This window comes from Bactrocera tryoni, chromosome 2 (genome assembly GCF_016617805.1).
Source record: "Bactrocera tryoni isolate S06 chromosome 2, CSIRO_BtryS06_freeze2, whole genome shotgun sequence".
In the NCBI taxonomy this organism is placed as follows: domain Eukaryota; kingdom Metazoa; phylum Arthropoda; class Insecta; order Diptera; family Tephritidae; genus Bactrocera; species Bactrocera tryoni.
In genome coordinates, this window is record NC_052500.1 from 38,732,643 (window position 1) to 38,759,489 (window position 26,847).

Sequence of the window (26,847 nt, forward strand, 5' to 3'; positions counted from 1 at the left end):
TCTTTTCCTAGGTGTCCTTTCACTTAGGTATGCATCTGTTTGCGTTTTGCTACTTATCGCCTTATTACCTAAACTTCCTAAAGGTGAGGAATATGAGTGTTCCTAAAATATATTGTAGTGAAGGGACACCTTCTCATGCACTTCATGTGAACACAAAGTACAGTCTCCTACCTCGTCACCGAAAGTGGTGCAAATAGACTCTATAGGACCTAAAGTATTTACATTGTCCTGTTCGTCAGGTTCGCAAAAACTACCTTTAACTAAACTACCACAGTCCGAAACTATCGCCACTGTTGGCATTAACAAATTTTTATCGGGGACTGCCCCTTTCGATAGTCTTAACCTATTTCGGTGGTGAAGCGAGAAATGCCTATCGCAGGCATACAAATTTTTATTAGTTATATCGGATACACCAAGAAGGTGCATCAATTTCCTCCGCCTAAAAAGCAAAAATAAATAACAAATATATTAACATACAATAAAAAAGTTAATATTGTTAGTATATTATTATAAAGTAATAAACTAATAATTAAAGATATTTAAATATAAGTATAAAACAATTATTTGTAAAATGTCATCGTACAAATACCAAGCCAGCTGTACAAAAAAATTAAGCAGCGCAAAAGTATTATTCATATCAAGAAATAAAAGCAGTTTCAACAAATATTTGTAAATAAAAAAATACATACGGGTACTGTTTGTACAAGTAGATCCACAGGGGAGGTAATTAAGAGACTCTCCCACTGTATGTCGGTCGGCTTAATTTTGGCTGAAAAATTATGAAATCAAATATACATAGTTACAATATATTAATTAATATTTGACCACAGCAGTTTTATACTATATTTATTACTCATAGTGTGTATTATATTATTTGTGCTTCAAATTGAAATTTTTATTATCAAGGGGCACATCTGCGTGAAGTTTTGAATAAATTAATTTTTTGTTTTCTCATATTTTGATTACTTAAACTTTTGAAGTTAAAATAATTTTTTTTTTAATTTTCATATACTATAATTAAATAAAAAATATATTCAAAAATTAATTATGAAATCGCAAAATAGGATTTCACTAAAATTAGCATAGGAAGTTTTATACGCGAAATACATAATTAATAAATTATCGTAAACTCTGCGAAATAAGCAATAACTTTTTGTTTAATTCTAAATTAGATGGTGTAGATATTTTTTTATGGTCACTCAAGATGTGCCCCTTAAAGTCTGAGGCTTATAAGTGTTAATTTATACACTTATATTTTCAACATTTAATTATTAATTCGAACCGAATATCTAAAATAATCACAATCCCAAAAAAAACGTGTTCACCTTTATTCGTTTATGAATTTTTCACTGTATTGAATTATTTATTATATCTGTATGCACCCAATATGCAAAATAACGTATGATCCAAAAATTGGAAATTGAGTGTTTCATTGATTTCGATCCACCACTTCAAGTTACATATATATGAGTACATATATCCAACATTTTAAGGTTCTGCCATCTGAAATAATTCAGTTTTAACCAATATTTAAATTTAATTTCACTAGTCTTATATATCGTCAGCTGAAACGCAAAATAACGTATCATCAAAAAATTCGAAATTGCTTCACCACTTCAAATAGTATTACATATGTTCAACATTTTCAGGTTCTGCACTCAGATATAAACCAGTTTTAACCGATATTAAATTTTTTTTCACTCATGTTCTATTTTATTTCATTTATGCTACTTTAAATTTCCGAAAATGTTGTTACGTTATTTTGCATTTCAGGAGACGATATACAAATAAAAAGTTATTTTGGTATGTCCAACGTATGTATGGTAAATATATAAATAAGAAAATAAAATCAAATATTCTACTTACATGGGCATTTCTCGCTCCCCAGGAAATTTGTGTATCCGTAACGAGCCTCCACACCCTAATATACATTTGCGAGGCATTTTCCTTCTGTAAAAAAGTTTCAATTATTAATTGGCTATAATTTAACTTATAGCATACTAACCTGTCGATCGATCTGAACAGGAACGGGATAGGATTGATCTGTGAAAATAATAATAAAGTAATAATTATATTCAAAACTTAAATAACTTACTTTTAAAATGACCGTCCGTCCGTCAGTTTGAATATTTTCAAATATAATGCCAGTATTGCTATTGAGCATGGCAAAATAGTATTGCGTAAGCTAATTTAAACTCCTTTTTACTACTAAATATTGCAAATTCAAAAAATAATTATTTTAAGAATCATTTTTATTTAAAAACTTATAACAAATTAATGTGGTAAATCTGGTAGGATGGTCAAACACTGCATTTGGGAACGAGTAGGATTCCTGATCGCCGGCGTATAGCAAAATTCTGACATATAAAACGTGTATGTAGTTTGTGATTACAAAAATTTATACTTAAAATATAGGAAACATGGCTATTATAATTTTCTGTTGATTTATCTTACAATAAAAAATTGTGTTTTACTGTTCAGACGAGTTATTATAGTATGTAATATCAAACTTTTCTACAATAGTTATCTCTTATGGTCTACTCATTATAAAATATAATTTCCAATTTGTCCATGAATAAGTTAACTAAAACGCTTAAAAATATATAGCATATTTATCTATATCATGAAGGTATAATTAATTTTTTTGATAACAGCTATAAACATTACTCTATAACAAAAATTGAAAATAGTATTTATAAATGAACAAATAAAGTGCTATAAATTTATAATTTAATATTATAGAATTTTCGCTTTCTGCATCCCGTTTTGACCTCTCGCCACCCTTATTCACCAGAGGTAGCCATGATGTTTTGTTGTGAACGTAAACTTGACGGGTTGGTTAAGGACTGTGAATGGCTCTGTTTTCTATTGTGAATGGGACTTTCCCTACTCCTCTATACCATGCTACGGTTTTTTAAGCGTATCCCGTTTTATTACATATTTTTCGAATATTAAAATTCCTAAAGGTTAAATTTACCTAGTATTACTCAATGTATTACTTACCAATTCTACCTCATTTCAAAATAAACACATAGAGATTTATAGGAACATAGTTGAAAATAATAGCGAACCAATGTGATTTCAAAAAGGTTAGGTTTTTGTGTACCACACACAATTTGTTTGTCTGCTTATATGAGTCCGATTTTATATATATTTACATATGTATGTCAATCAGTCTGAATTACCTTGTAATTTTCAAAATATTTATATTTGTATTCTTCAATTTTTAAATAAATAAATGAATATTCTAGAACATTTTCATTAATGTTCTTACATAACAAATATCTATCTCTGTGTCAAACTAGGAATATTTTGATTTCAGTTTCGTACTATTCTTGGAAAACAGCTGATTCCGTTGTTACTTGGGGTAATTACTTTGATCACAACACGAATGCTTCAAAGGAAGGATTTTAGAAATAATGGTTGCTTAGGATAGTGTCTAATACTGCTGAATTGCAAGTGGGAACAGATTGAATAATATTTGGATGATTACTTATATGTTGAAAACCAAATATTTATGATTAACGTTTAGGAACTCCAATAATTAAAACTCAAATCTGTGTTGCAATTTTTAGCGGAAATTTGTTTCCAAGATTAATTATTATATTATCTTAAGGTATATTATAGATGATACGTTGCAATACAACTCTGTATTCAGCACATTTCAAGTGAGAAGCGTTACGACGCTTACGAGAATTGGACAAGCATATTTATTTGTTTTCATTTCATATTAGTAGTCAATAAAGGAATCATTTTTTCAAATAAAATATTGTTTAAAGATCGGTAAGCCGTGAAAAAAATAGTACATATTAAGTTATTAATTTATGATATGGATACATTTTTTAAATAATTGAAATATATATTATACAAGTGACTTGTGCAGGTTACCAGTCGGCGCCAAACCAGTAATGTCGTCAGCCAAAAGGAAATCTGTGCCAGGAAAACATAAACAAACAACACCAGAGAAAAGACGGAGGAGTGGTCAGTTGGAACCTATTGTATCAGACACGAATTCTGCACGGGAATTTGAGACGACAGAGGAGCATCATGGATTGGATGATGCGAATATATCAGATGACGAGGAAGGTGGAACGCGAATTGGGGATATTTATATACCACCTCCAATACCACCACATTGTTCAACTGAAAGTAAAGGACCTCGTTTGATTATTAAAAAAATTGAAAATAAGAATTTTAAAAGCTATGCTGGTACAGTAGTCCTAGGCCCATTTCATCATGTGAGTAAAAGTTGTAATAGAAAATTTATTTTATTTTTAAGTGTTTATAATTGTTAGTGTTTTACGGCCATCATTGGACCAAATGGCAGCGGGAAGAGTAACGTCATAGATTCTATGCTGTTTGTGTTCGGCTATCGAGCAAATAAAATTCGATGTAAGAAAATTTCTACTTTGCTACATAATTCGGCCAGATATCCAAACATGTCTATGTGCTCGGTTGCCGTACATTTCCGTCAAATATTAGATAAGGAAGGTGGAGATTGTGAGGAAATACCTGACAGTGATATTATAGTGGAACGTATCGCATTTCGAGATAATTCCTCTTATTATACTATCAATGGTCGGCGAGTACAGTTTAAGGAAGTAGCAAAGTTATTAAAAAAACATCACGTTGACTTAGATCACAACAGGTTTCTAATATTACAGGTACGTTATGATAAAGTATTATACTTTTTCCTTTTTTAAAAATTATTACATAGGGAGAGGTTGAGTCAATTGCAATGATGAAGCCGAAGGGACAAACAGAAAATGAATGTGGTATGCTTGAGTACATGGAAGATATAGTTGGAACAACACGTTATAAAGAACCTCTTGTCAAAATAAATGAACGAGTTGAGCAACTTACTGAAGAGAGAACAGAAAAACACAATCGCTGCAAACTTGCTGAGCGTGAAATGAAGGATTTGGAACAACCATATACTGAAGCAATTGATTACTTGCGACTCGAAAATGAAAATACGCGTATTAAAAATCTACGCATACAAAAATATCTTAGTGAAAAAAATAAAAAACTTCAGGAATACAAGATAGAACACGAAGGAATTAATTCTGAGTTAAAAAGTCATATCGAAGGATTTGAGAAGATAAAAACAGAAAGGGAGGCAAAGGAGAAATTAGTTAAGGAAGAAATGTCGTGAGTTTTTTTTCTAATACCTAACCCATTTTTAAATTGTGTATTTATTGAATTAATTAAATAATTTTTTTAAGACAATTCGAGTCCCTTCGAAAAAAAAAGGAAGATATAGAAAAGCAGTGGGAATGTGCACATAAAAACTTTACCGAAGTTCAACAGACGATGGATATGACGAATAAAAGGCGTAAGCAGCATAAGTCACAAATGGAAAAACTTAAAGACGAAATAGTTGATTTAAGAAAAATACCTGAAAAGAATGAGAAAGAGATAGACGAATGTCAGAAGAAGGCTGTAAAACTTACAGAAAATAAAGCGGAACTGGAGGAAGAGCTTCAAAAGAACTATGTTTCGCTGGAACAAATAACCAAACCTCTTATAGAAAAACGTGAACAGCTCGAAACCGAATTAGTCGAGCTAAAAAAGCATGTCGACGAGGCTAAAGCCGCTTTGGCATTATCTGAATCTGAACTAAAAATTCTTAAACACGATGAAACGACGGAAACTCGAAAATATGAAACTATGAAAACGTCATATGATGAATCGAATTCCAGTTTAAGAGAAAAAATTGCGACCATTGAAGAAATTAAATGCCAATTACCCGAAATGCAAAGTGAAATCGTAGAAAAGACGCAATATTTGCAAAAATCACAGTTTGAAGAGCAACAAATGCGAGAAAAATTAATGACACTTAAGACTGAAGTATGTTATCTTAATAACATTGATATATACCAGACAATAAGTTTTTTATATTTTAAAATTTATTTTTAACAGATAAATGAAAAGTCTTTAAGCTTGCAAACATCGCGATCAAACAATAAGGTTTTGGACTTTTTGATGAGGCAAAAGAATGAAGGCAAAATTCAAGGAGTTTTGGGAAGATTGGTACGTATAAGAATAAAAGTAGTATTCAAAGCTAAACTTTTTGTCAGAACCAAAGGGTGATTGAAGTGTTATTAAATATGTTCGTCACCGGGACTAGTAAATTTGTAAAGTACTTATTAAACATACAACTTTTATTAATTAATTAATATTAATTCTGACAGGGTGATTTGGGTGCCATTGACTCAAAATTTGACGTAGCGATTTCAACAGCTTGCGGACGGTTAGATGACATCATAGTCGATACGGTTAATACTGCACAAGAATGTATAGAAAATTTAAAGCGTTATGATATTGGTCGAGCTACATTCATTGCACTAGAAAAAGTAAAATATTTAGAAAAACAATATGGACGAATACAAACGTAAGTACTGTTAATTGAGCAAAGAATTTTAGATTTCTTAATAATTGTCTGAATTTAGCCCAGAAAATGCTCCACGTCTTTACGATTTAGTACGCGTGGAGGATGAACGGGTACTGCCAGCCTTTTATTTTGCCCTCCGCAATACGCTAGTAGCCAACGATCTGGAGCAAGGTTCACGAATAGCTTATGGTGCACGAAGATATCGAGTAGTAACATTAAATGGTGACGTTATCGAAACGTCCGGCACAATGTCAGGTGGTGGTCGTACACAGATACGTGGAAAAATGGGAACTAAGGTGCAAACTAAAACGAAGCATTCAGCTGATTCGTCTATGATATCCCAGAAAGCTTTAGAAGATATGCAAGTTAAAGCCGAGGAATTACAATCTCAAATAAATTACAATCAGGAGGAGCAAGGTCGTTTAGAACGAGAGGTACAAAAGCTCAATTTAACCAAACAAAAAAATGAATCCCAAATACAAAAACTGGGTATCACCATTAAAAGTTTGAAGGAACAGTTGCCTCGCATCTTCAAACAATTGGAAGCGCAAAAAACGCGTATGGAGCGAACTACTACCGATGCAGCTAAAGTTAAAAATATTGAGGCCGCGATTGTAAACAAACAAAAGAATTTGAGGAGTTCTGAGGAAGAGGCAGACAAAGTGGCTAAGAAAATAGCTGAGGTAAAGAAAGAAATTGAAAGCATCCATGGTGATAAAGTTAAAGCTGTACAAACAAAAATCAACAATTTGGGAAACCAAATTAAGAAGCTAAATAATAATATATCTAAGTTAAAAGTTGAAGTAACTACGTCTGAACGCAATGTTATCAAAATGGAAAAACAAATTGAACAATTTAATGAGGACATATTAAAAGCGCAAGATGAGCTGGTTGCGATGAGTGCGAAGAGACAACAATATGACGATGAAACTGCGCAGCTTGTAAAAGAAATCGAAGAGGCACAAAAGGCGATTGAAAATACTAAGAGTGAATCTTCGGAAATTCAAAAAGAAATTGTAGCTTTGCAAAAGCGTGAAGGTGTGTTTTTTTTTATCATATTTATTTTTTTTTATTTTGTGCTGTATAAGCAATAAAAATTTTTAGTTGGTCTCACTTAAAAATGCCATAATAAAGGGACAAAATTGTATTTATTTTCACACATAATAGAACTCAAAATTAGTCTTCGCTATATATATTTCTATATACTTAAAATAATATTGTTTTGTTACAGGGGAGTGGTCACTCAAACGAGTGGAAATTGACCAAAAACTTCAAACTGTTACTGCCAAAATATCTGACGTAAAATCTCAAATTCCGCACTGGCGAGATCAGCTTAAACCTTTACGTTTGCATGTTATTCCGGGGGACCAAGAACCACAGTCGCCCCTTAAAGCGTACACAGAAGAAGAGCTTGCTACACATACTCTACAAGATATCCAATATAAAGAGAGTGTTCAAGAGGAATTGCTTAAAAAAAAGCCAAACCTCTCATGTATCGATGAATATATTGAAAAGCGAAACGTGTATTTGGAGCGCGTAAAAGTGCTAGAAGATATTACATCAAAACGTAATGAAATGCGGCAGCTTTACGATGATTTGCGAAAGAAGAGATATAATGAATTTATGCTAGGTTTCAAAATTATTACGCGCAAGTTAAAGGAAATGTATCAAATGATTACCCAGGGTGGTGATGCTGAATTAGAACTTGTCGATTCAATGGATCCTTTTACCGAAGGTGTCAGTTTCAGCGTGCGGCCACCGAAAAAGACCTGGAAGAACATTTCAAACTTGTCTGGTGGTGAGAAAACATTATCATCTTTAGCATTGGTATTTGCATTACATTACTATAAACCGTCGCCACTTTACTTTATGGATGAAATCGATGCAGCTCTTGATTTTAAGAATATTTCTATTGTAGCACATTACATAAAAGTAAGTATAGATATATATATATACATATATATGTATATTGTTCGGTTATTACAATTTTTGAAATAAATTGTTGTAGGAACGCACCAAAAACGCACAATTCATCATCATATCACTACGTTCCAATATGTTCGAGCTATCCGACTATATTGTAGGTATATATAAGGTAAAAGACTGTACAGACTCAGTTACCATCAAGAATGTGCCGCCACCATTGCCACTCACACAAACTCAAACACAAGCCCCAACACAAATGTCAGATAAAAATTGTCTGTTTGACAAACTTAAGGAGAAAGTAAGTGATTCGCAAGTAATGGCATTAACACAAGTCGAAGAAGATTCTGAAAATGCGCCTCCTTCACAGAATCGTGAAATGTTATTTGACTCGAATTTGCAAGAACGCGACACCACGTTTGAACCCAATTACGAGAGTACTGCCCTATCACAATCGTTACAAAAGGACCTTGGTAACGATTCTGGTCGCTCAACAGTATGCTCTAAAGCCAAAAGCAGTATTGATTCGTTCTTTAAAAAACCGCTACCGCCCTCACAAAAAGGGACCATATGAGCTACCCAACCGAAATGCATTTTTGTTTTATAATTATAGCACTCTAAAATTAAAATTTTCGAGACGAGCAAATTTATTAATTCCACTTTATTTTATTTTTATTTATTTTTTTTTTTTATCTTTTTTTTTTTATCTTTTTTTGTGTACCGTAATTATTTACAAAATCAGTATGTTAACTTTTGGGAAAATTGTATTCTAATATTTCATTAATGTGGGTTAAAAAGCAAAAAAATAAATATATTCATTCTATATATACATATATATATTCTGGTATAGTTTCCGCTTGTGCATGAGTCCAAGTCATGTACGACCGCGATTATTGCTAAAGTAAGGAGCCGTAACAAAGTCTACAAGCTGGTTACCGGCAGCCCCTGAGGAAAAGAAAAGAAAGGCAATCGGCCGGCACGTGGTGAACTACGCATTGTACTTTTACACCGACATCTTTCCAAAATTTTCAATACAATTTTAAATCCATATATATTCAACACAATTTTAGATCATTATATAGTCGAAAAAGTCTTTTCGTATTTCTAATTAAACTTCAACTTATACTCTTGCAACCAGTTGCTATAGAGTATCATAGTTTTGTTCACCTAACGTTTGTACGTATCACATAAAACTAAACGAGATAGATATAGCGTTATATAACACCTGCTCAAAATAATAGATTGTGTAACTTTTTCAAGTAAAGCTCATGAATAAAAAGTTTTATTTAAATTTTTAAGAAAAACGCAAACGTACTTATATTTTTCAAATATTTACAAGCTAAATTGAATAAACTTCATTAAAAAAAGCAAAACAAACAAATATAGATCTAAAACATTTCCAAGCTAAAATAAACTTGCTCAAAAAAATGGGTACACTTTTAATAAGACAATTATTTTGAAAAGACAAATTATGACAAAATAGTTTTGTTGTATATTTAACATTACAAAGTTATACTCGAGACAGACATGTAGTAAGAATACCATAGTAAAGGTATGGTCATGGTCGTGGTATTCTGTTTACTACGTTGGTGACACACACGGCAATGTAGTAAACTGAAATACTACCTTTGTTTCATAGTCATTAAATATTAAAAAAAATGTAAACAATAAATATGTAGATGTGTGTTATGGAGAAAATAAGTATAATTATTTCAAATACTGTAAAGTTAATCTATTTTCATCGCAAAAAAGCGATTTGGTTAAAGTCCCTCTAGAATCCTCACATAAATGAGACATTGTCTGCTTTTCCGAAAGAAAAATTGTGAAAAATATTTTGTTTTCTATTTCAATAAATAATTTTTTAAGTCATTTTGACAGAATATTTCGAAGAGCTTTTGTGTAAAAGCTTTTAGCAAAGTTTGTTACCTGTTTTTTTAGCTGTGTTTATACAAATACCACAATGAAACATCATGGTATTGTTACCAGCAAAATACTACATTGCTCATATGCAGGCATGGGCAAAGTCTTAGCAGGTGCTAAAAGAGCGTAAGCTATCGTATACGTACACACACCGATTGTCACTAACACGCACAAGCGAAGAGCGTAAAACGAGCACTTACGATGGAACAAAGCGATGTTAAAATCAGTCTGCAATCAGAAGTTGAACTGAGCAGGTTGATGCGCACGAGTTGTATGCCGTATATAAATGAACACATATGCGAGTATAAACATGGAAGACCAAAAAACGTTTCAGACAGAGTGGGAATTTGAATTTTTTTTCTTTTGAATAATTCTGGGAAGCCGCAGTGCTTGTTATGTCAAAAAGTTTTAAATTTTGTATTTAAGCAAAATTTAAAAAGACATTTTATAATCTTTCACAAAGAAATAAATAATTTAAATAACGAAGAAAAATTAATAAAATTCTTTGAATTAAAACACGTATTTTTAATTAACGCAAACGTTAATGAACCAAGTTATGATTTAAATTCGGCATTTTTAAAAGCATCGTGTATTGTAAGCTACGCATTAGCAAAGAAAGGAAGACCCTTAGAGGATGGGACTTTTTTTTAAAGAAATGGCAATAGCGGTGCTTCATTGTTTTGGGGAAACTGGAATCGAATTAGCAAGAAATATCAATGATATTCCTTTGTCCCGTCGAACAGTTACCCGACGCATTGGAGATATTTCAAATTATATGTATTTAAATTTAAAGAAAAAAATTTTGTCCTCCAAATATTACTCGATTGCCTTAGATGAAAGCACTGATATCCAAGATATTAGTCAACTTTTAATTTGCATAAGGACCGTTGATGAAAACTTTAATGTCTCAGAAGACATGCTTTGTTTGCGAGGATTGCACAAAAATGCAACCGGGAAAAATATATATAAGGTTCTACAAAATAATTTGTTCTCATTTTCTGAAAAAGAAAAATTATCATCCATTTGCACAGATGGAGCACCTACTATGATAGGCAAAAAAGATGGTTTGATTGGACAGCTTATTCGTAATAATATTAATATTTTTACTTTCCATTGCATTTTGCACCAACAGCAACTATTTGCAAAAAGTTTTAAGGTGGGGAATGTAATGGAAACTACAGTAAAAATCATTAAAAAAATTCGCGGTGGACATAATGCTCTCACCCACCGAAAGTTTCGCCAGTTTCTGGAAGAAACCGAAGCAGAATTCCACGATGTTCTGCTTCACACCGAAGTGAGGTGGCTTAGTAGGGCTAAATGTCTAGAGCGCCTATTTAACCTGAAGACAGACGTTCTTTTGTTTTTTGCGGAAGATACTTCCGTGGATACAAAAGAATTAATTAATAATTTAAATAATCCAAGTTTTTTGTTAAGTTTTGCCCTTTTGTGTGATATCACCAATTTTTTTCGCAATTAAATTTGAATATGCAAGGTAAATACAAATTTATTTTTGATTTTACAATTGCTATGGATGCTTTTAGAAGACGTTTGGAAATTCTCGAAGAACAATTTCGAGCTGGAGTATTGGATAATTTTAAATATACTAAAGAAATATGTGACCGTTTTAATATGCAACAAGAGTTACGACAATATTTTAAGTCCTTTGAGGATCTTAAAACTAACCTAGATGGCAGATTCAAAGACTTCATCAAAGTTAAACGTGTAATAAGGTTATATGAGAATCCTTTGCTCTGTGACATCCAAGAGCAAGAGGAACATTTACACAAAGAGCTCAGTCAACTTCAGAATGATATCAACCTTCCTTTAGACCGTGGTATTCAATTTTGGAAAAATATTGATGAAAATAAATATCCTATTTTAAAAAACGAAATTTATAAGTTGTACTCAATGTTTGGAACCACATATATTTGCGAATCTGCGTTTTCTGCTATGGTATACATAAAGAATTCCTATAGAACAAGGCTTTCAGACAAACATTTAGAAGACCTGCTTAGAATAAAGGTAGCAAATTTTGATATAAATTATGACGACCTTCTTAAATTTATTACAGAATGAACTCTTTTTTTTTGACACTCGGATAATTGTTTGAAATTAACTGACCTCTTGAAATGTGTATTCATAATATTTCATATTATAATAGCTTTCATTTTCTAATAGCTTTAACTTTATTGAAGTTTCGTTATATATTTAAAATATTCGATGAATTCAAATATAGATTTATATTTTCTTTTCATATACAAATTTAATTTATTTTTAAGTTTTTAAATGAATTAGATTACTAATTTATAATTAACTAATAACTTAAATTTTATTCTTGCTTGAAATGAAAAATAATTATATTTTATATTCAATGGTTTATGCACATATTCTTAAAAATGTGCATATGTATATATATACGTATTCGTAGCATTGCGGCTTCGTGCGACATAGACCTGCTCGTTCGACATCTGCAAGCAGACTGATTATTTTTGGTTGCTGGTACGCTTGGTCCCACAGTAAGCGCACTAACACAATCTCATTTCAATGTTTTCTTATTGGATTTAAATCCGGGGATTGGCTTGGCCACTTCAAAACGTTAACACTATTGTCTTCAAAATATTTCTTAATCAGTTGGGAGGTATGTTTCGGGTCATTATCTTGTTGATACACCCAACGTAATGGTAAGTTTTCTTCAGCATAGGGTATCATGATATTTTCAAGTATTTCCTTGTACTCCGACGCTGTTGTTTTGTTAGTTGTCCGGTATATAGGACCTACTCCATGCCAAGAAAAACATCTCCACACCATAATGTTTCCACCTCCATGCTTCACAGTTCTTTTGTGAAATGAACGTGAAATTCCTTTCCTTTTGGACTATACACATTTCTCTCACAATCGCTTCCTCTCTCCTTCTCCACTTTTTTGCTCCCTCAGGTCATGACCAATCTGAATGACTTCTTGCAAAGTTTAACATCATATCTAAATTTTTTGATCGCATTAATGGAACTTTCCTGGCTATTCGTTGTGGGGTGGAATCGTTACATCCGTGAACGTATCACTCCTCACGTAAAAGTCTGTATTTCATATTATGACATACGTGATCGTAGCGCTTATACCCGTGATCGTAACGCTTCTATCGTAATCTGGCATGATGACAAACGTGAACGAGTATATAAACGTATCCGTTTGTTCGAATCGTCAGTCGTACGTAAATTATCAATCGTAATAGACAAATTTATGGAAATGTGAGCAAATTTTTTTAAATTTTATGTTTTCTATAATTTTTAGTAATAAAGAACACAAATAAGAAACCAATGAATGGAATATCTAATTAAAAATTAAAAAAAAAAATTATTTATATGAACAAAATTTTTGTATTTTAGTCGACATTAAAAAATAAAACTATTTACAAGGTAAAGGACATATACATATTTCAATTAAATTTATTTAAGTATACATTCTTTGGTCTCTTATCGTTTGGTCGATAGCAGTGAGGCGGTTCGCTACCCCGGTGCCCATTTCTTGTGTGTGATAAGAATCACAATTTTGAGGGTCGTAACTTATTGTAAATTTTATGCAGATTTTATGTAAAGTCTCACAAACGTTAGTAAATCTTCCACTTTTGTGGGGTGATACCTTTCTCTCTCGCCATATCCTAAAATTCTCCACCGTATTTTTAAGATTCAAATGCTTTGTTCAACAATAATCTAGAAAGAAAATTTTGTTAATGAGGATTCATAATTGGTTTTTTTTTATACCTACGCTATTGCTACGATCTCTTAGCTATCTCCGCACTAGTTTTTTATCCCCATCACTTTCACTTGAGCTTAAATAAAAAAAAACAAAGTTGGATATTTAATTAGCTGTTTTTAGTTTATTGAAAATTTCGCAAAAGTTTTGACAGTTCCACATCTATTGTGACCTAAAAATACGATCCAAAGCAATGTGGAATTTAAAAATTATTGTGAATTGAAAATACATTACGATCCGTTCAAGAATGATAGAATACAAGATTACGACACTAGTTTACAGTTAGTTTTTTTCGGTTTAGCTCTTGACAATTCTTACAAAAACAAATACATTGTGCAACAATTTCGTGACGTCACACTTATGCGTTGAGACGAACAAGCATAGAAATGCATACAAATTGTAAACAGAAAAGTAAACACTTTTTGAAATTCCCAAAATAATATTAATTCAATCGTATTTGCAGGAAAAATTTCAGTGGAATGTTTAGAATATTGTTGAGAGAAAATATGTATATAAATAGTTTTAGGCACATCCACAATAAATAGAGTAGCATGTGTGGAAATTGTTCAAATGAAGAAAACCAGTGTAAGTGTACTGTTGTATTTATTTAAATTTCTAAGCATAAATATATTAATTTTTTAAAAGGAAATGTGCAGTGGCTTGTTGTAATAATTATTATGCAATTAAAGGATCGAAAACGAGTTTTTTCAGTTTTCCGGCCGATTTGAAAGTAGCCAAAAAATTGGTGTTATTTTGCAAAAGAAATGATATATTTAAAACTAAATTAATAATTTCACAATTCTTTTATCATAATTTCATACATCTGATACATCTGAACTTATAATATATGTATATATTTATATACAAAACAAGAAACGTCTTCTCCATTTGAATCACAACTTAATAGACAATTTTATTATCAATAGGCCGATATATTTCTTTAGAAATGATTCAAATCTTTTCACTCAACAATATTCAATCGCTTCACTAAAACTTTTTATTAAAATCGAAAGAATTAATAATATTTTGCGAATTTACAAAAGTGTTTACTTTTCTGTTTACAATTTGCAAGCCATTTGACAGTTTTTCACTCTTCTTCTTCTCAACACGTAACTATGACGTTTCATAATGGCGGTTGTCGTAATCTTGTATTCTATCATTCTTGGATCCGTTTGCTATCATATTTTCTTTCGTATGTTTGCCGATCCGTGCACGGATGTAACGATTCGACCCCTGGTAGCTTGGCCTTTTGCAAACGCTTGTGAACTGTTTGAGCACTTACTACATTTACAATTTCTACTGCTATCACCTTCGACGACTTGAATGGGTCCTTTTTACAAATAGTTACATACAATGTGGCGATCCAGAACTGTACTCGTTGTTTGTAGCTTTCCACTACTAGATTTTCGCATTAACTCGGGGATTCACATACTTCGTTCTCTTAGAAAGGGCATGTTCAGACCCACACTTAATCTGGGGTGTTGTGGAATCCAAGACAGAATTGCTTAGCTGTCAGAATTGCAAACCAATTCAAATATGAATCTCTTTAAATTTTATGTTTCCGCCAGAAATTGCGACCTGCATACTTTCCGCCGTCCGACAAATGCACACGCGAGATGCATCGGGCAATTGCTTCCCTAAGGCAGAATATCAAAGAATTCGTATCCAAAAAATTTCGGGTGATGTTTAAATATATAACTATAAACCCTAGAACTTTCGCTTTAATCAATTATTTCTTTCTCTCCCAAAAACAAACATCAAGCCTCTAAAGCGGCTCCCCCTTAAATATCCGCATTTTTTTCTAAAACTCAATAATTAAAACATTTCGTACTTTATTCTTATGTTTTCTCCTATAGAAATAAAGATAAATCAATTCGTAACAATAAAATAACTCGATTTCTTAACTAACATTTCAAATATGTGTGCGACTATCTTCTTGCTTTATTTCTGACAGCAAAACCGATAAAAAAAAGTTGTTTGAGAAACTTGTTGTGCAGCAAGTCAATTTCGCCTTCAAGAATACGATCTCGACCAAGCAAAATGGGTTCTTTGGCGGCAGGTCTACGGCTACAAACCTTCACCTGTTTGTCGATTACGTACTGAGAGCGTTGGACAAGGGTGAAACAGTTCACACTATCTACAGGGACTTCAGCAAAGCCTTCCGACATGGTGGATCATGAGCTCTTAATAGAGAAGATGGATCGCTACGGAGTGGCGGGAAATGTATTGAGTTGGTTTAACTCGTACTTGACTGGGAGATTCCTGCAGATGCGAGTCAATGGCTATGTGTCATCCGAGTTTAAAGTGTCGTCCGGGGTCCCATAGGGTTCCCATCTGGGGCCAGTGTTGTTTAGCATATTTGTCAACGACATTGGGGACAAAATATCGTCGGAATTTTTACTATATGCTGATGACATCAAGATTTTCAGGAAGATAAGCACTGAAGATGATAGTAGTGCATTACAGCAAGACCTTGATAGACTTGAGGAGTGGTGCGACGAAAATAAATTGAGTTTAAATTTAAAAAAGTGCGTGGTGATGTTCTTGGTACGGTCCTTGAGACGTCTTCCAGCTGTTTACCGTATCGCTGATCATCAGCTAAAAGAAGTCACAGTAGTAAAAGATATTGGTGTCATAATTGACAATGCACTAAATTTCGCCGGGCACATTGACAAAATTACATCAAAATTACAGGACACTTGGGTTCATACTCAGATGTGGGGACGACTTCAGGAATGTTGATACGTTCGTAAGGCTGTACTCGACCTTGGTGCGTTCGATGTTGGAGTATTATTCAATGGTTTGGTCTCCTCATACCGACAGTCTCATTGACAAAGTGGAGAGAGTGCAGAAGAAACTCTGTAAATATGTCGCGTACTTCCTGGGACGTAAAGGCTGGGTCGGAGGCTCGGAGGATGTTCGTGGTCAATTTGGGATTTGTGACCTGATGAGTCGGAGACAAGTATCAGATCTCTTGTTTGTTTTTAAATCACTAATAATTGACTCTCCGGAAATTTTGGAAAATTCGGCCTTGTAGGCCGTATGCCTGGGTTGAGGTCACACAGACTGTTAAAAACAGTCAACTTTTCGAAGAACTACGTGCGGGGTGGACCGAGGAGCAGGGTTGTAAACTTAGTCAATAGATATTATCAAGAATAATGAATCATTAATGTGTGATTTGTGATCAAACCTAGTCAAAATGCACTCTCCTGATGTTAATACTTTAGTATGCGTGGTTGTACTCGTGAGAGTTAGGTTACATGAGCTTAAAGTTTAGCAGAATCTTAGTAATGATCTAGTAATGATACACCAAGATATTGATTTGTGCAATGTTCACAATTAAGTCTCATTTAAATACTTATGTATATGCCTTTTTCCTTGTTTTTTGTTATACTTCTTTGTATATAGCCGATTGGCGTGAGAAATAATAAATAAATAAATAAAATTGGTTTCTGTGACACCCAAAACCGATAAAAATTTTGTTTCGAATATCAAACCAATAATGTCTGAATTCATGACACCTACTGCTTAGAGACAGTTTTTGAGACTTGAGACGATTTTGCTATTCTGTAAGTGACGGTCACAAAATCTATTACATTTCATTACTCAGAGATGTTTTTACACTTGAATGAAAATAAATATGTCGATAACAAATATTAAATTTTCTATAATATAGTCAAAAAATATAATTATCAATAAAAGTAAAAATATATGTATGTTGATGTTGTTTCATAATATTTAAGAAATTAATGTAAAATTGATTTATTTTTAACCTTTTCGTGTTTTAGTTGCTTACAAAATATAAAAAAACGACAATCGAATAATATCTATAATGACCTCTGTTCAGTATATACAAAATGGCAAACAAGAGTTCGTTTTATTTCTGTGACCTGCTAACTATCAGGTCTCAAATTTTAGTCAATATTTTGAAACTAACGCTAGAGACTGTTTAGTGAATAGTAACTAGTCACAAATTGAGACTTTTCCTCAAAATGTTTCAAATAGTGACTAGAGACTGCTTACAGAATTCCACATAGATAAATAAATAAATATGTATGTATTTTGGTCGACCACATTTTGCCATTTTTCCGCTAGGGACATTATTCATCAGTGTAAATTGGAGGATGGAGTCATGTGTAGAAGTTCACGCAAGTGAGGAAAGTTCTCTGATCGCCATTCATTTGGGAGTGGCCAGAAACGATTCTTTTACACATGGCTCACGCAGCTCACTACTTCCGGTCTTTGACCAAGTATCCTCTGGGTAGCCTAAGAACATCCGTTCGAAGGTGAGCTAATGTGAGAAGGCGAAACATTCCCTACATAGGGTTGTGCGCTGGGCTTGGGACCCGCCAATGAAAAAGAAAACACAGCCTCGGATGAGAGACCCCCCTTTTGATGACGACCATGGCAAACGGAATAAGGACTACGATTTGAGGGCATGCACCTGGAATGTCCGGACCCTTAATTGGGAAGGTGCCGCTGCCCAGCTGGTTGATGTCCTCGCAAAAATAAAGGCTGACATCACCGCCGTCCAAGAAATGCGATGGACGGGACAAGGACAGAGACGAGTAGGTCCTTGTGACATTTACTACAGTGGCCATATAAAGGAGCGCAAGTTTGGTGTTGGATTCGTGGTGGGAGAGAGACTCCGTCCCGAGTACTATCATTCACTCCGGTGAATGAACGTCTAGCCACAATCCGCATCAAAGCGAGGTTCTTCAACATATCGCTGATTTGCGCCCACGCCCCGACGGAAGAGAAGGACGATGTGACCAAAGATGCCTTCTATGAGCGCTTGGAGCGCGCTTATGAGAGCTACCCCCGCCACGATGTCAAAATCGTGCTTGGCGACTTTAACGCCAGGGTGGGCAAAGAAGGTATATTTGGCACTACGGTCGGTAAATTCAGCCTCCACGACGAAACATCCCCAAATGGGTTGAGGCTGATTGACTTCGCCGGGCCCCGAAATATGGTTATCTGTAGTACTAGATTTCAGCATAAGAAGATTCATCAAGCTACCTGGCTGTCTCCGGATCGAAAAACTACCAACCAGATCGATCATGTTGTGATAGATGGAAGACACGTCTCCAGTGTTTTAGATGTGCGTGCGCTCCGAGGTCCTAACATCGACTCGGAACTCGGAAAAACGCACGCCAACAAACACAAGGAAGGTTCGACGTCGAGAAGATGCAATCACAACAGACAGCCGAACGATTTTCTACTCGGCTTGCACTCCTGCTCTCTGAGAGCACTAGTCAACAACTCGGTATAAGGGAACTGTGGGACGGCATTTCAAATTCCTTACGTACAGCTGCAACCGAAACTATTGGTTTTCGGAAAGTGCAAAAGAACAGCTGGTACGACGAAGAGTGCCGTGTCGCAGCGGAGAGAAAACAGGCTGCCTACCTCGCAACGTTACGATCGACCACTACACGTGCGGGATGGGATAGATACCGAGAGTTGAAGAGGGAAGCGATACGCATTTGCAGACAGAAGAAGAAAGAGGCCGAAATGCGTGAGTACGAAGAGCTTGATAAGCTGGCCGACAGGGGTAATGCTCGAAAATTCTACGAAAAAATCCGGCGGCTTACAGAAGGTTTCAAGACCGGAGCATACTCTTGTAGAACCCCCAAAGGTGATCTAGTCACTGATGCCCGGAGCATAGTTAAATTATGGAGGGAACACTTCTCCAGCCTGCTGAATGGCAGTGAACGCACAACGCCAGGAGAAGGCGAACCCGATTCCCCAATCGATGACGATGGAGCAGACGTTCCATTACCCGACCATGAAGAAGTTCGAATAGCCATTGGCCGCCTCAAGAACAACAAAGCGGCAGGGGCCGACGGACTACCGGCCGAGCTATTCAAACACGGCGGCGAAGAACTAAAAGGGAGCATGCATCAGCTTCTTTGTAAAATATGGTCGGACGAGAGCATGCCCAACGATTGGAATTTAAGTGTGCTATGCCCAATCCATAAAAAAGGAGACCCCACAATCTGCGCCAACTACCGTGGGATTAGCCTCCTCAACATCGCATATAAGGTTCTATCGAGCGTATTGTGTGAAAGATTAAAGCCCACCGTCAACAAACTGATTGGACCTTATCAGTGTGGCTTCAGAGCTGGAAAATCAACAACCGACCAGATATTCACCATGCGCCAAATCTTGGAAAAGACCCGTGAAAGGAGAATCGACACACACCACCTCTTCGTCGATTTCAAAGCTACTTTCGACAGCACGAAAAGGAGCTGCCTTTATGCCGCGATGTCTGAATTTGGTATCCCCGCAAAACTAATACGGCTGTGTAAACTGACGTTGAACAACACAAAAAGCACCGTCAGGATCGGGAAGGACCTCTCCGAGCCGTTCGATACCAAACGCGGTTTCAGACAAGGCGACTCCCTATCGTGCGACTTCTTCAACCTGCTCCTGGAGAAAATAGTTCGTGCTGCAGAACTAAACAGAGAAGGTACCATCTTCTATAAGAGTGTACAGCTGTTGGCGTATGCCGACGATATTGATATCATCGGCCTCAACACCCGCGTCGTTAGTTCTGCTTTCTCTAGGCTGGACAAGGAAGCACAGAAAATGGGTCTGGTAGTGAACGAGGGCAAAACGAAATATCTCCTGTCATCAAACAAACAGTCGTCGCACTCGCGACTTGGCTCTCACGTCACTGTTGACGTTGTAGATAATTTCGTCTATTTAGGAACCAGCATTAACACCACTAATAATGTTAGCCTGGAAATCCAACGCAGGATTGCTCTTGCCAACAGGTGCTACTTCGGACTGAGTAGGCAATTGAAAAGTAAAGTTCTCTCTCGACAAAAAAAAGCTAAACTCTATAAGTCACTCATTATTCCCGTCCTGCTATATGGTGCAGAGGCTTGGGCGATGACAGCAACCGATGAGTCGACGTTACGAGTTTTCGAGAGAAAAATTCTGCGAAAGATTTATGGTCCTTTGCGCATTGGCCACGGCGAATATCGCATCCGATGGAACGATGAGCTGTACGAGATATATGACGACATTGACATAGTTCAGCGAATTAAAAGACAGCGGCTACGCTGGCTAGGTCATGTTGTCCGGATGGATGAAAACACTCCAGCTCTCAAAGTATTCGACGCAGTACCCGCCGGGGGAAGCAGAGGACCTCCACTCCGTTGGAAGGACCAAGTGAAGAAGGACCTGGCTTCGCTTGAAATATCCAATTGGCGCCACGCAGCGAAAAGAAGAAACGACTGGCGCGCTGTTGTTAACGCGGCTATAATCGCGTAAGCAGTGTCTACGCCAATTAAGAAGAAGAAGAAGAAATCGAAATTTCTAGAACGGAAGCGGTCAAACCATTGTTGTGCTATACGAACTGATACAGCATCGTCTCCGTAAACTTCACAGATTTTATTGGTGGCTTACGTTGTGTTTAATTTGGAATATCAAACATTGAACTCAACAAAGAATCTTTAAGGTCTTACCGCTGGTGGGGGAAATATAAAGACCTTTCTTGAGTGAGAATTTATTCATTTTCAAATTGTTGTAATATTAATATGCCGGAATATACACCCGTCTTACAACTACTTTTGTTTTAATTTGCCCGTATTTTGAACAAGACTTTTTTTATATATAGCCTGTTTTGTAAATACAGGACTTTTTAATCTGGCTCTAAGCACCAAAAATGTTATAAACTCAATTAAGTATCTTTAATTTCTTACCTCTGGTATAGGGATATGAAAAGTATTTTCTTTAGTGAGAATTTATTCATTCTGATTTTTATTTTGTATTTTAATTACCTATATACTTTTTTAGGAAACTATATTAAATAACTAAATATACGTTTTTTTACGAGGAGGAAGCATCGAAAGCCTGAACCCATGTCAGTGTGGAACTTTACGTCGGGAGGAAGGTTGATTATTACTTATGCTATTACTTTATTTAATGTATTCAGTAACAAGCTGCACTTACTTGGCCCTACCTCGGTTTGTCTTATAACCCCCCTAGTACAGTGATTGTCACCAAAACGTTCTTGTCTGCTCCAGTCATGGTTTGTGTGTCTCGTCTTAGTTGTTCGTTGGAATTTGTTCGAGTAGTAGTCCTCTACTATGTGAGCTCTTTGGCTAAGAGGTCTAGCGGATGTAAGCCCACGAGCACTAGCGCAGCGTCTTCGGATGCCGTACGAAACGCGGAGCATACTCTTAATGCGCATATGGTGTACGTAGAAAATAGGCCGCGGCGATAAGATTTGACTTCAAGGTCTTTCTCCCATATTTGGCGCCAAATAGAGCAACTGACTTTAGTACTCCGGCTAGCAGTCGTCTCCTGTTTTGTTTTCGTCCACGGGTATTGAGCATTAGCCGGGTTAGAGCTCTGCATGTTTCGTAGCTTTTTCACTTGTATAAGCCACGTGTTCTTTAAACGATAATCTTGCGTCAATGACGAGTGGTTATGCTTACACAACTTCTCGGACCTTTCTGCCTGTAATAAGTACGGCTTCTGTTTTGCTCTCTGCCAGAGTTAGTCCATTAGTTTCGAGGCAGTCGCTAATTTGAGAAATTGTTGTGTTGGTAACCGAGACTATATCCTCTATGTGTTTAGCTATTATCACCACAGCAATGTCGTCTGCAAACCCAATGATGTGTACGTTTTTCGTATTCCAAGCGAAGCCAGGTCCTTCTCCACTTGGTCTTTCCAACGGAGTGGAGGTCTTCCTCTTCCTCTGCTTCCCCCGGCGGGTACTGCGTCGAATACTTTCAGATATCAATATCATCGGCATACGCCAGCAGCTGCACACTCTTTTAAAAGATTAAGTTCTGCAGCTCGAATTATTTTCTCCAGAAGCAGGTTGAAGAAGTCGCACGATAGGGGGTCGCCTTGTCTGAAACCTCTTTTGGTATCGAACGGCTTTGAGAGGTCCTTCCCGATACTGACGGAGCTTTTGGTGTTGCTCAACATTAGTTTACACAGCCGTGTTAGTTTTGCGGGGATAGCAAATTCAGACACCGCGGCATGGAGGCAGCTCCTTTTCGTGCTGTCAAAAGCAGATTCGATTGGCTTAGTGATCGTAAGAAAATACCAGATTTAATTAATTTTGCTGTATCCAAAAATATAGATAAATCGCAGATAAAACCTGATACATGTACTGACCTATCTTCTGATCACTCTCCTGTACTAATATAGTTATGTGAACTACCCATATTCGTTAATCCAAAAGTGGGTTTAACTTCTCATAAAACGAATTGGCTAAAATATAAAAAATACGTGAGTAGCCACATTAATGTTGAGTACAAAATAAATACAGGAAGAGATATTGACGAAAGCATAGAAGAACTTAATGATATAATAACTAAAGCAGCTGTCTTAGCAACACCAAACAAAAACTGTAAGCCGCTTGGTGCCAAAAAAATTACTAACAGAGAAATAGAAAAGCTTGTAAACGAAAAAAAAGCGTGCAAGGCGTGAATGGCAGATAAATCGCTCCCCTTCCACTCAGCTTCAATTGAAATCAGCTGCACGTAAATTAAAAAAAGCGCTTGAACGTGAGGAAGAAGTTAATACCGAAATGTATATAAAGAAGCTGTGTCCAAATTCAAGCAAGCAAAATTCTCTTTTTTGGAAAGCCCAAAAGTCCCTGAAGCCACCAACTAACTCCAACATGCCTATACGAGACATGGGTGGAGATTGGGCTCGAAGTGACGAGGAAAAAGCTAATTGTTTTGCAAATCACTTAGAAAAGGTATCTCAACCAAATTGCCCAAAGAACAACTTCGAGTTGTCCAGATTACCCAACACAGTTAACGAGTCACTCGAGTCTTTTAAGACTTCACCTACTGAAATTATTAGAATAATAAAAGAACTTAAACCAAAAAAGTCACCAGGGCATGATAATATTACCCCAAAAATGCTAATTGAGTTACCAAATATTGCTGTAGAAGTGCTGTCTTTGCTCTTCAGTGCAATTCTTAATCTCGGATACTATCCTAATTCATGGAAAAAGTCGCAGATTATCTTGATAGATAAACCTGGGAAAGACTTAACGCAGCCGCCTTCATACAGACCAATCAGTCTTCTACCCTGTCTTTCTAAAATTTTTGAAAAAGTCTTACCATCAAAGATGTCTCCTTTCCTCCACAAAACTAATATAATACCAACGCAAGAATTCGGGTTTCGTGAAAACATAGCACGGTGGAGCAAGTAAATAGAATTACTAACGAAATAAGAAAAGCATTTGAGCACATAGAGTACTGTTCTGCTTTATTTCTAGACGTGGCTCTGGCGTTTGATAAGGTGTGGCATGAAGGCCTTTTGTATAAGATTAAAAACATTCTACCATTAGAATTGTATAAAATATTGGAGTCTTATTTAAAAAAGAGACAATTTATGGTAAATGTGGGAGATTTCATATCTGACGAACGACAGATAAGGGCTGGTGTACCACAGGGCAGTGTTTTAGGCCCAATTCTATACATCATATATACAGCAGATCTTCCAACAGCTAATAATGTATTAACTTCCACTTTTGCGGATGACTCAGATATAGTGAGCCGTAACAAATGCCACATTTTAGCATCACGAATATTAGCGAAGCATTTAAGTTCTGTCGAAGAGTGGCTTGCGAACTGGCGTATAAACGTGAATGAACAGAAGTGTAAGCATATTACATTTTCGCTAAGACCTAAAATGTGTCCGGCAGTAAAAATGAACAATATTTTAGTACCCCAAGCAAACGAAGTAACTTATCTTGGTATTCATCTAGATAGAAGTCTTACGTGGAAAAAACACATATCTACTAAAATAACTTGCATGAAGATAAGAGCTGCAAATTTAAATTGGCTTTTAAATAAAAACTCCAAACTTAGCCAAGACAACAAAATGCTTTTATATAATGCGGTCATAAAGCCGATTTGGATGTATGGCATTCAACTGTGGGGTACGACCTGTGCAACTAATATTGATCTAATACAAAGGTTCCAATCAAAAATGCTTAGAACAATCACGTGTTCGCCATGGTACACTCGTAATGAAAATATCCATAAAGACCTTGGTATTTCTATGCTAAGGAAAAACGTTTTGTTTTTTTTTTATTTATATCGACGAAGAGGTGGAGGAGGTGTGTTTGATCGCGAGAATGTGCCAAAGCATTAGCCAAAGGGTTTGGGTGATCTCGGAGTTTAGATATATATTTAATTCTTCTGTCTTCTACTTCTTTCTTCTTCTTCTCCTTCTTAATTGGCGTAGACACCGCTTACGCGATTATAGCCGAGTTAACAGCGCGCCAGTCGTTTCTCCTTTTCGCTACGTGGCGCCAATTGGATATTCCAAGCGAAGCCAGGTCCTTCTCCACTTGGTCCTTCCAACGGAGTGGAGGTCTTCCTCTTCCTCTGCTTCCCCCGGCGGGTACTGCGTCGAATACTTTCAGAGCTGGAGTGTTTTCGTCCATCCGGACAACATGACCTAGCCAGCGTAGCCGCTGTCTTTTAATTCGCTGAACTACGTCGATGTCGTCGTATATCTCGTAGAGCTCATCGTTCCATCGAATGCGGTATTCGCCGTGGCTAACGCGCAAAGGACCATAAATCTTTCGCAGAACTTTTCTCTGGAAAACCCGCAACGTCGACTCATCCGTTGTTGACATCGTCCAGGACTCTGCACCATACAGCAGGACGGGAATTATGAGTGACTTATATAGTTTGGTTTTTGTTTGTCGAGAGAGGACTTTGCTTCTCAATTGCTTACTCAGTCCGAAGTAGCACCTGTTGGCAAGAGTTATCCTGCGTTGGATTTCTAGGCTGACATTGTTGGTGGTGTTTACGCTGGTTCTAAGATAGACGAAATTATCTACAACTTCAAAGTTATGACTGTCAACATTGACGTGAGTGCCAAGGCGCGAGTGTGACGACTGTTTGTTTGATGACAGGAGACATTTCGTCTTGCCTTGCTTTCTTGTCCAGGCCGATGATATCAATATCATGCTCCATTAAGTTCTGCAGCTCGGATTATTTTCTCCAGCAGCAGGTTGAAGAAGTCACATGATAAGGAGTCGCCTTGTCTGAAACCTGGTTTGGTATCGAACGGCTCGGAGAGGTCCTTCCCGATCCTGACCTAATTTTTCGTGTTGCTCAACGTCAGTTTACACAGCCGTATTAGTTTTGCGGGGATACCAAATTCAGAGATCGCGGCATAAAGGCAGCTCCTTTTCGTGCTGTCGAAAGTAGCTTTGAAATCGACGAAGAGGTGGTGTGTGTCGATTCTCCTTTCACGGGTCTTTTCCAAAATTTGGCGCATGGTGAATATCTGGTTGGTTGTTGATTTGCCAGGTCTAAAGCCACTCTGATAAGGTCCAATCAGTTTGTTGACGGTGGGCTTTAATCTTTCACACTATACGCTCGATAGAAGTAGTTGGCGCAGATTGTGGGGTCTCCCTTTTTGTGGATTGAGCAGAGCACACTTGAATTCCAATCGTGGGGCATGATTTCGTCCGAGCATATTTTGCAAAGAAGCTGATGCACGCTCCTTAACAGTTCTTCGCCGCCGAGTTTGTATAGCTCGGCCTTTAATCCATTAGTCCCCGCTGCATTGTCGTTCTTCAGACGGGTAATTGCTATTCGAACTTCTTCATGGTCGGGCAATGGAAATTCTGTTCCATCGTCATCGATTGGGGAATCGGGTTCGCCTTCTCCTGCCGTTGTACGTTCCCTGCCATTCAGCAGGCTGGAGAAGTGTTCCCTCCATAAGCTGTTCTTGGCTGCAACAAGGTAGTGGTTCGAGTCGACGTTAGGACCTCGAAGCGTACGCACGTCTAGAACACTGGAGACATGTCTTCCGTATATCACAACATGATCGATCTGGTTGGTGGCTTTTCAATCCGG

General features: G+C 36.3%; 1 protein-coding gene and 2 long non-coding RNA genes across 5 annotated transcripts; 1 reads left to right on the forward strand and 2 right to left on the reverse strand.

Moving 5' to 3' along the window:
- Window positions 1-579: 579 nt before the first annotated feature.
- Window positions 580-3,316, reverse strand: LOC120768449. 2 transcript variants are annotated; one of them, XR_005704763.1, is made up of 5 exons: window positions 3,186-3,316; window positions 2,006-2,043; window positions 1,867-1,950; window positions 1,326-1,503; window positions 580-769 (listed from the first exon to the last, which is right to left on the reverse strand). It is a non-coding gene; the product is annotated as an uncharacterized LOC120768449 (long non-coding RNA). The 2 variants fall into 2 exon arrangements; XR_005704762.1 differs by lacking the exon at window positions 580-769 and having other exon boundaries at window positions 1,252-1,503.
- A 410-nt stretch (window positions 3,317-3,726) lies between these two features.
- LOC120768014 (structural maintenance of chromosomes protein 4) lies at window positions 3,727-8,976 on the forward strand. 2 transcript variants are annotated; one of them, XM_040094457.1, is made up of 11 exons: window positions 3,727-3,783; window positions 3,884-4,238; window positions 4,296-4,664; window positions 4,718-5,151; window positions 5,226-5,850; window positions 5,923-6,033; window positions 6,195-6,394; window positions 6,453-7,432; window positions 7,626-8,326; window positions 8,403-8,618; window positions 8,688-8,976. In XM_040094457.1, exons 2-11 carry the CDS (start codon window positions 3,909-3,911, stop codon window positions 8,889-8,891), a joined length of 4,170 nt encoding a protein of 1,389 aa, XP_039950391.1. In that variant the 5' UTR covers window positions 3,727-3,783; window positions 3,884-3,908; the 3' UTR covers window positions 8,892-8,976. The 2 variants fall into 2 exon arrangements, with proteins under 2 accessions (XP_039950391.1, XP_039950390.1); XM_040094456.1 differs by having other exon boundaries at window positions 8,403-8,976.
- A 4,893-nt stretch (window positions 8,977-13,869) lies between these two features.
- Window positions 13,870-14,133, reverse strand: LOC120768959. The gene is made up of 2 exons (XR_005704806.1): window positions 14,000-14,133; window positions 13,870-13,944 (listed from the first exon to the last, which is right to left on the reverse strand). It is a non-coding gene; the product is annotated as an uncharacterized LOC120768959 (long non-coding RNA).
- Between the last annotated feature and the right edge of the window lie 12,714 nt (window positions 14,134-26,847).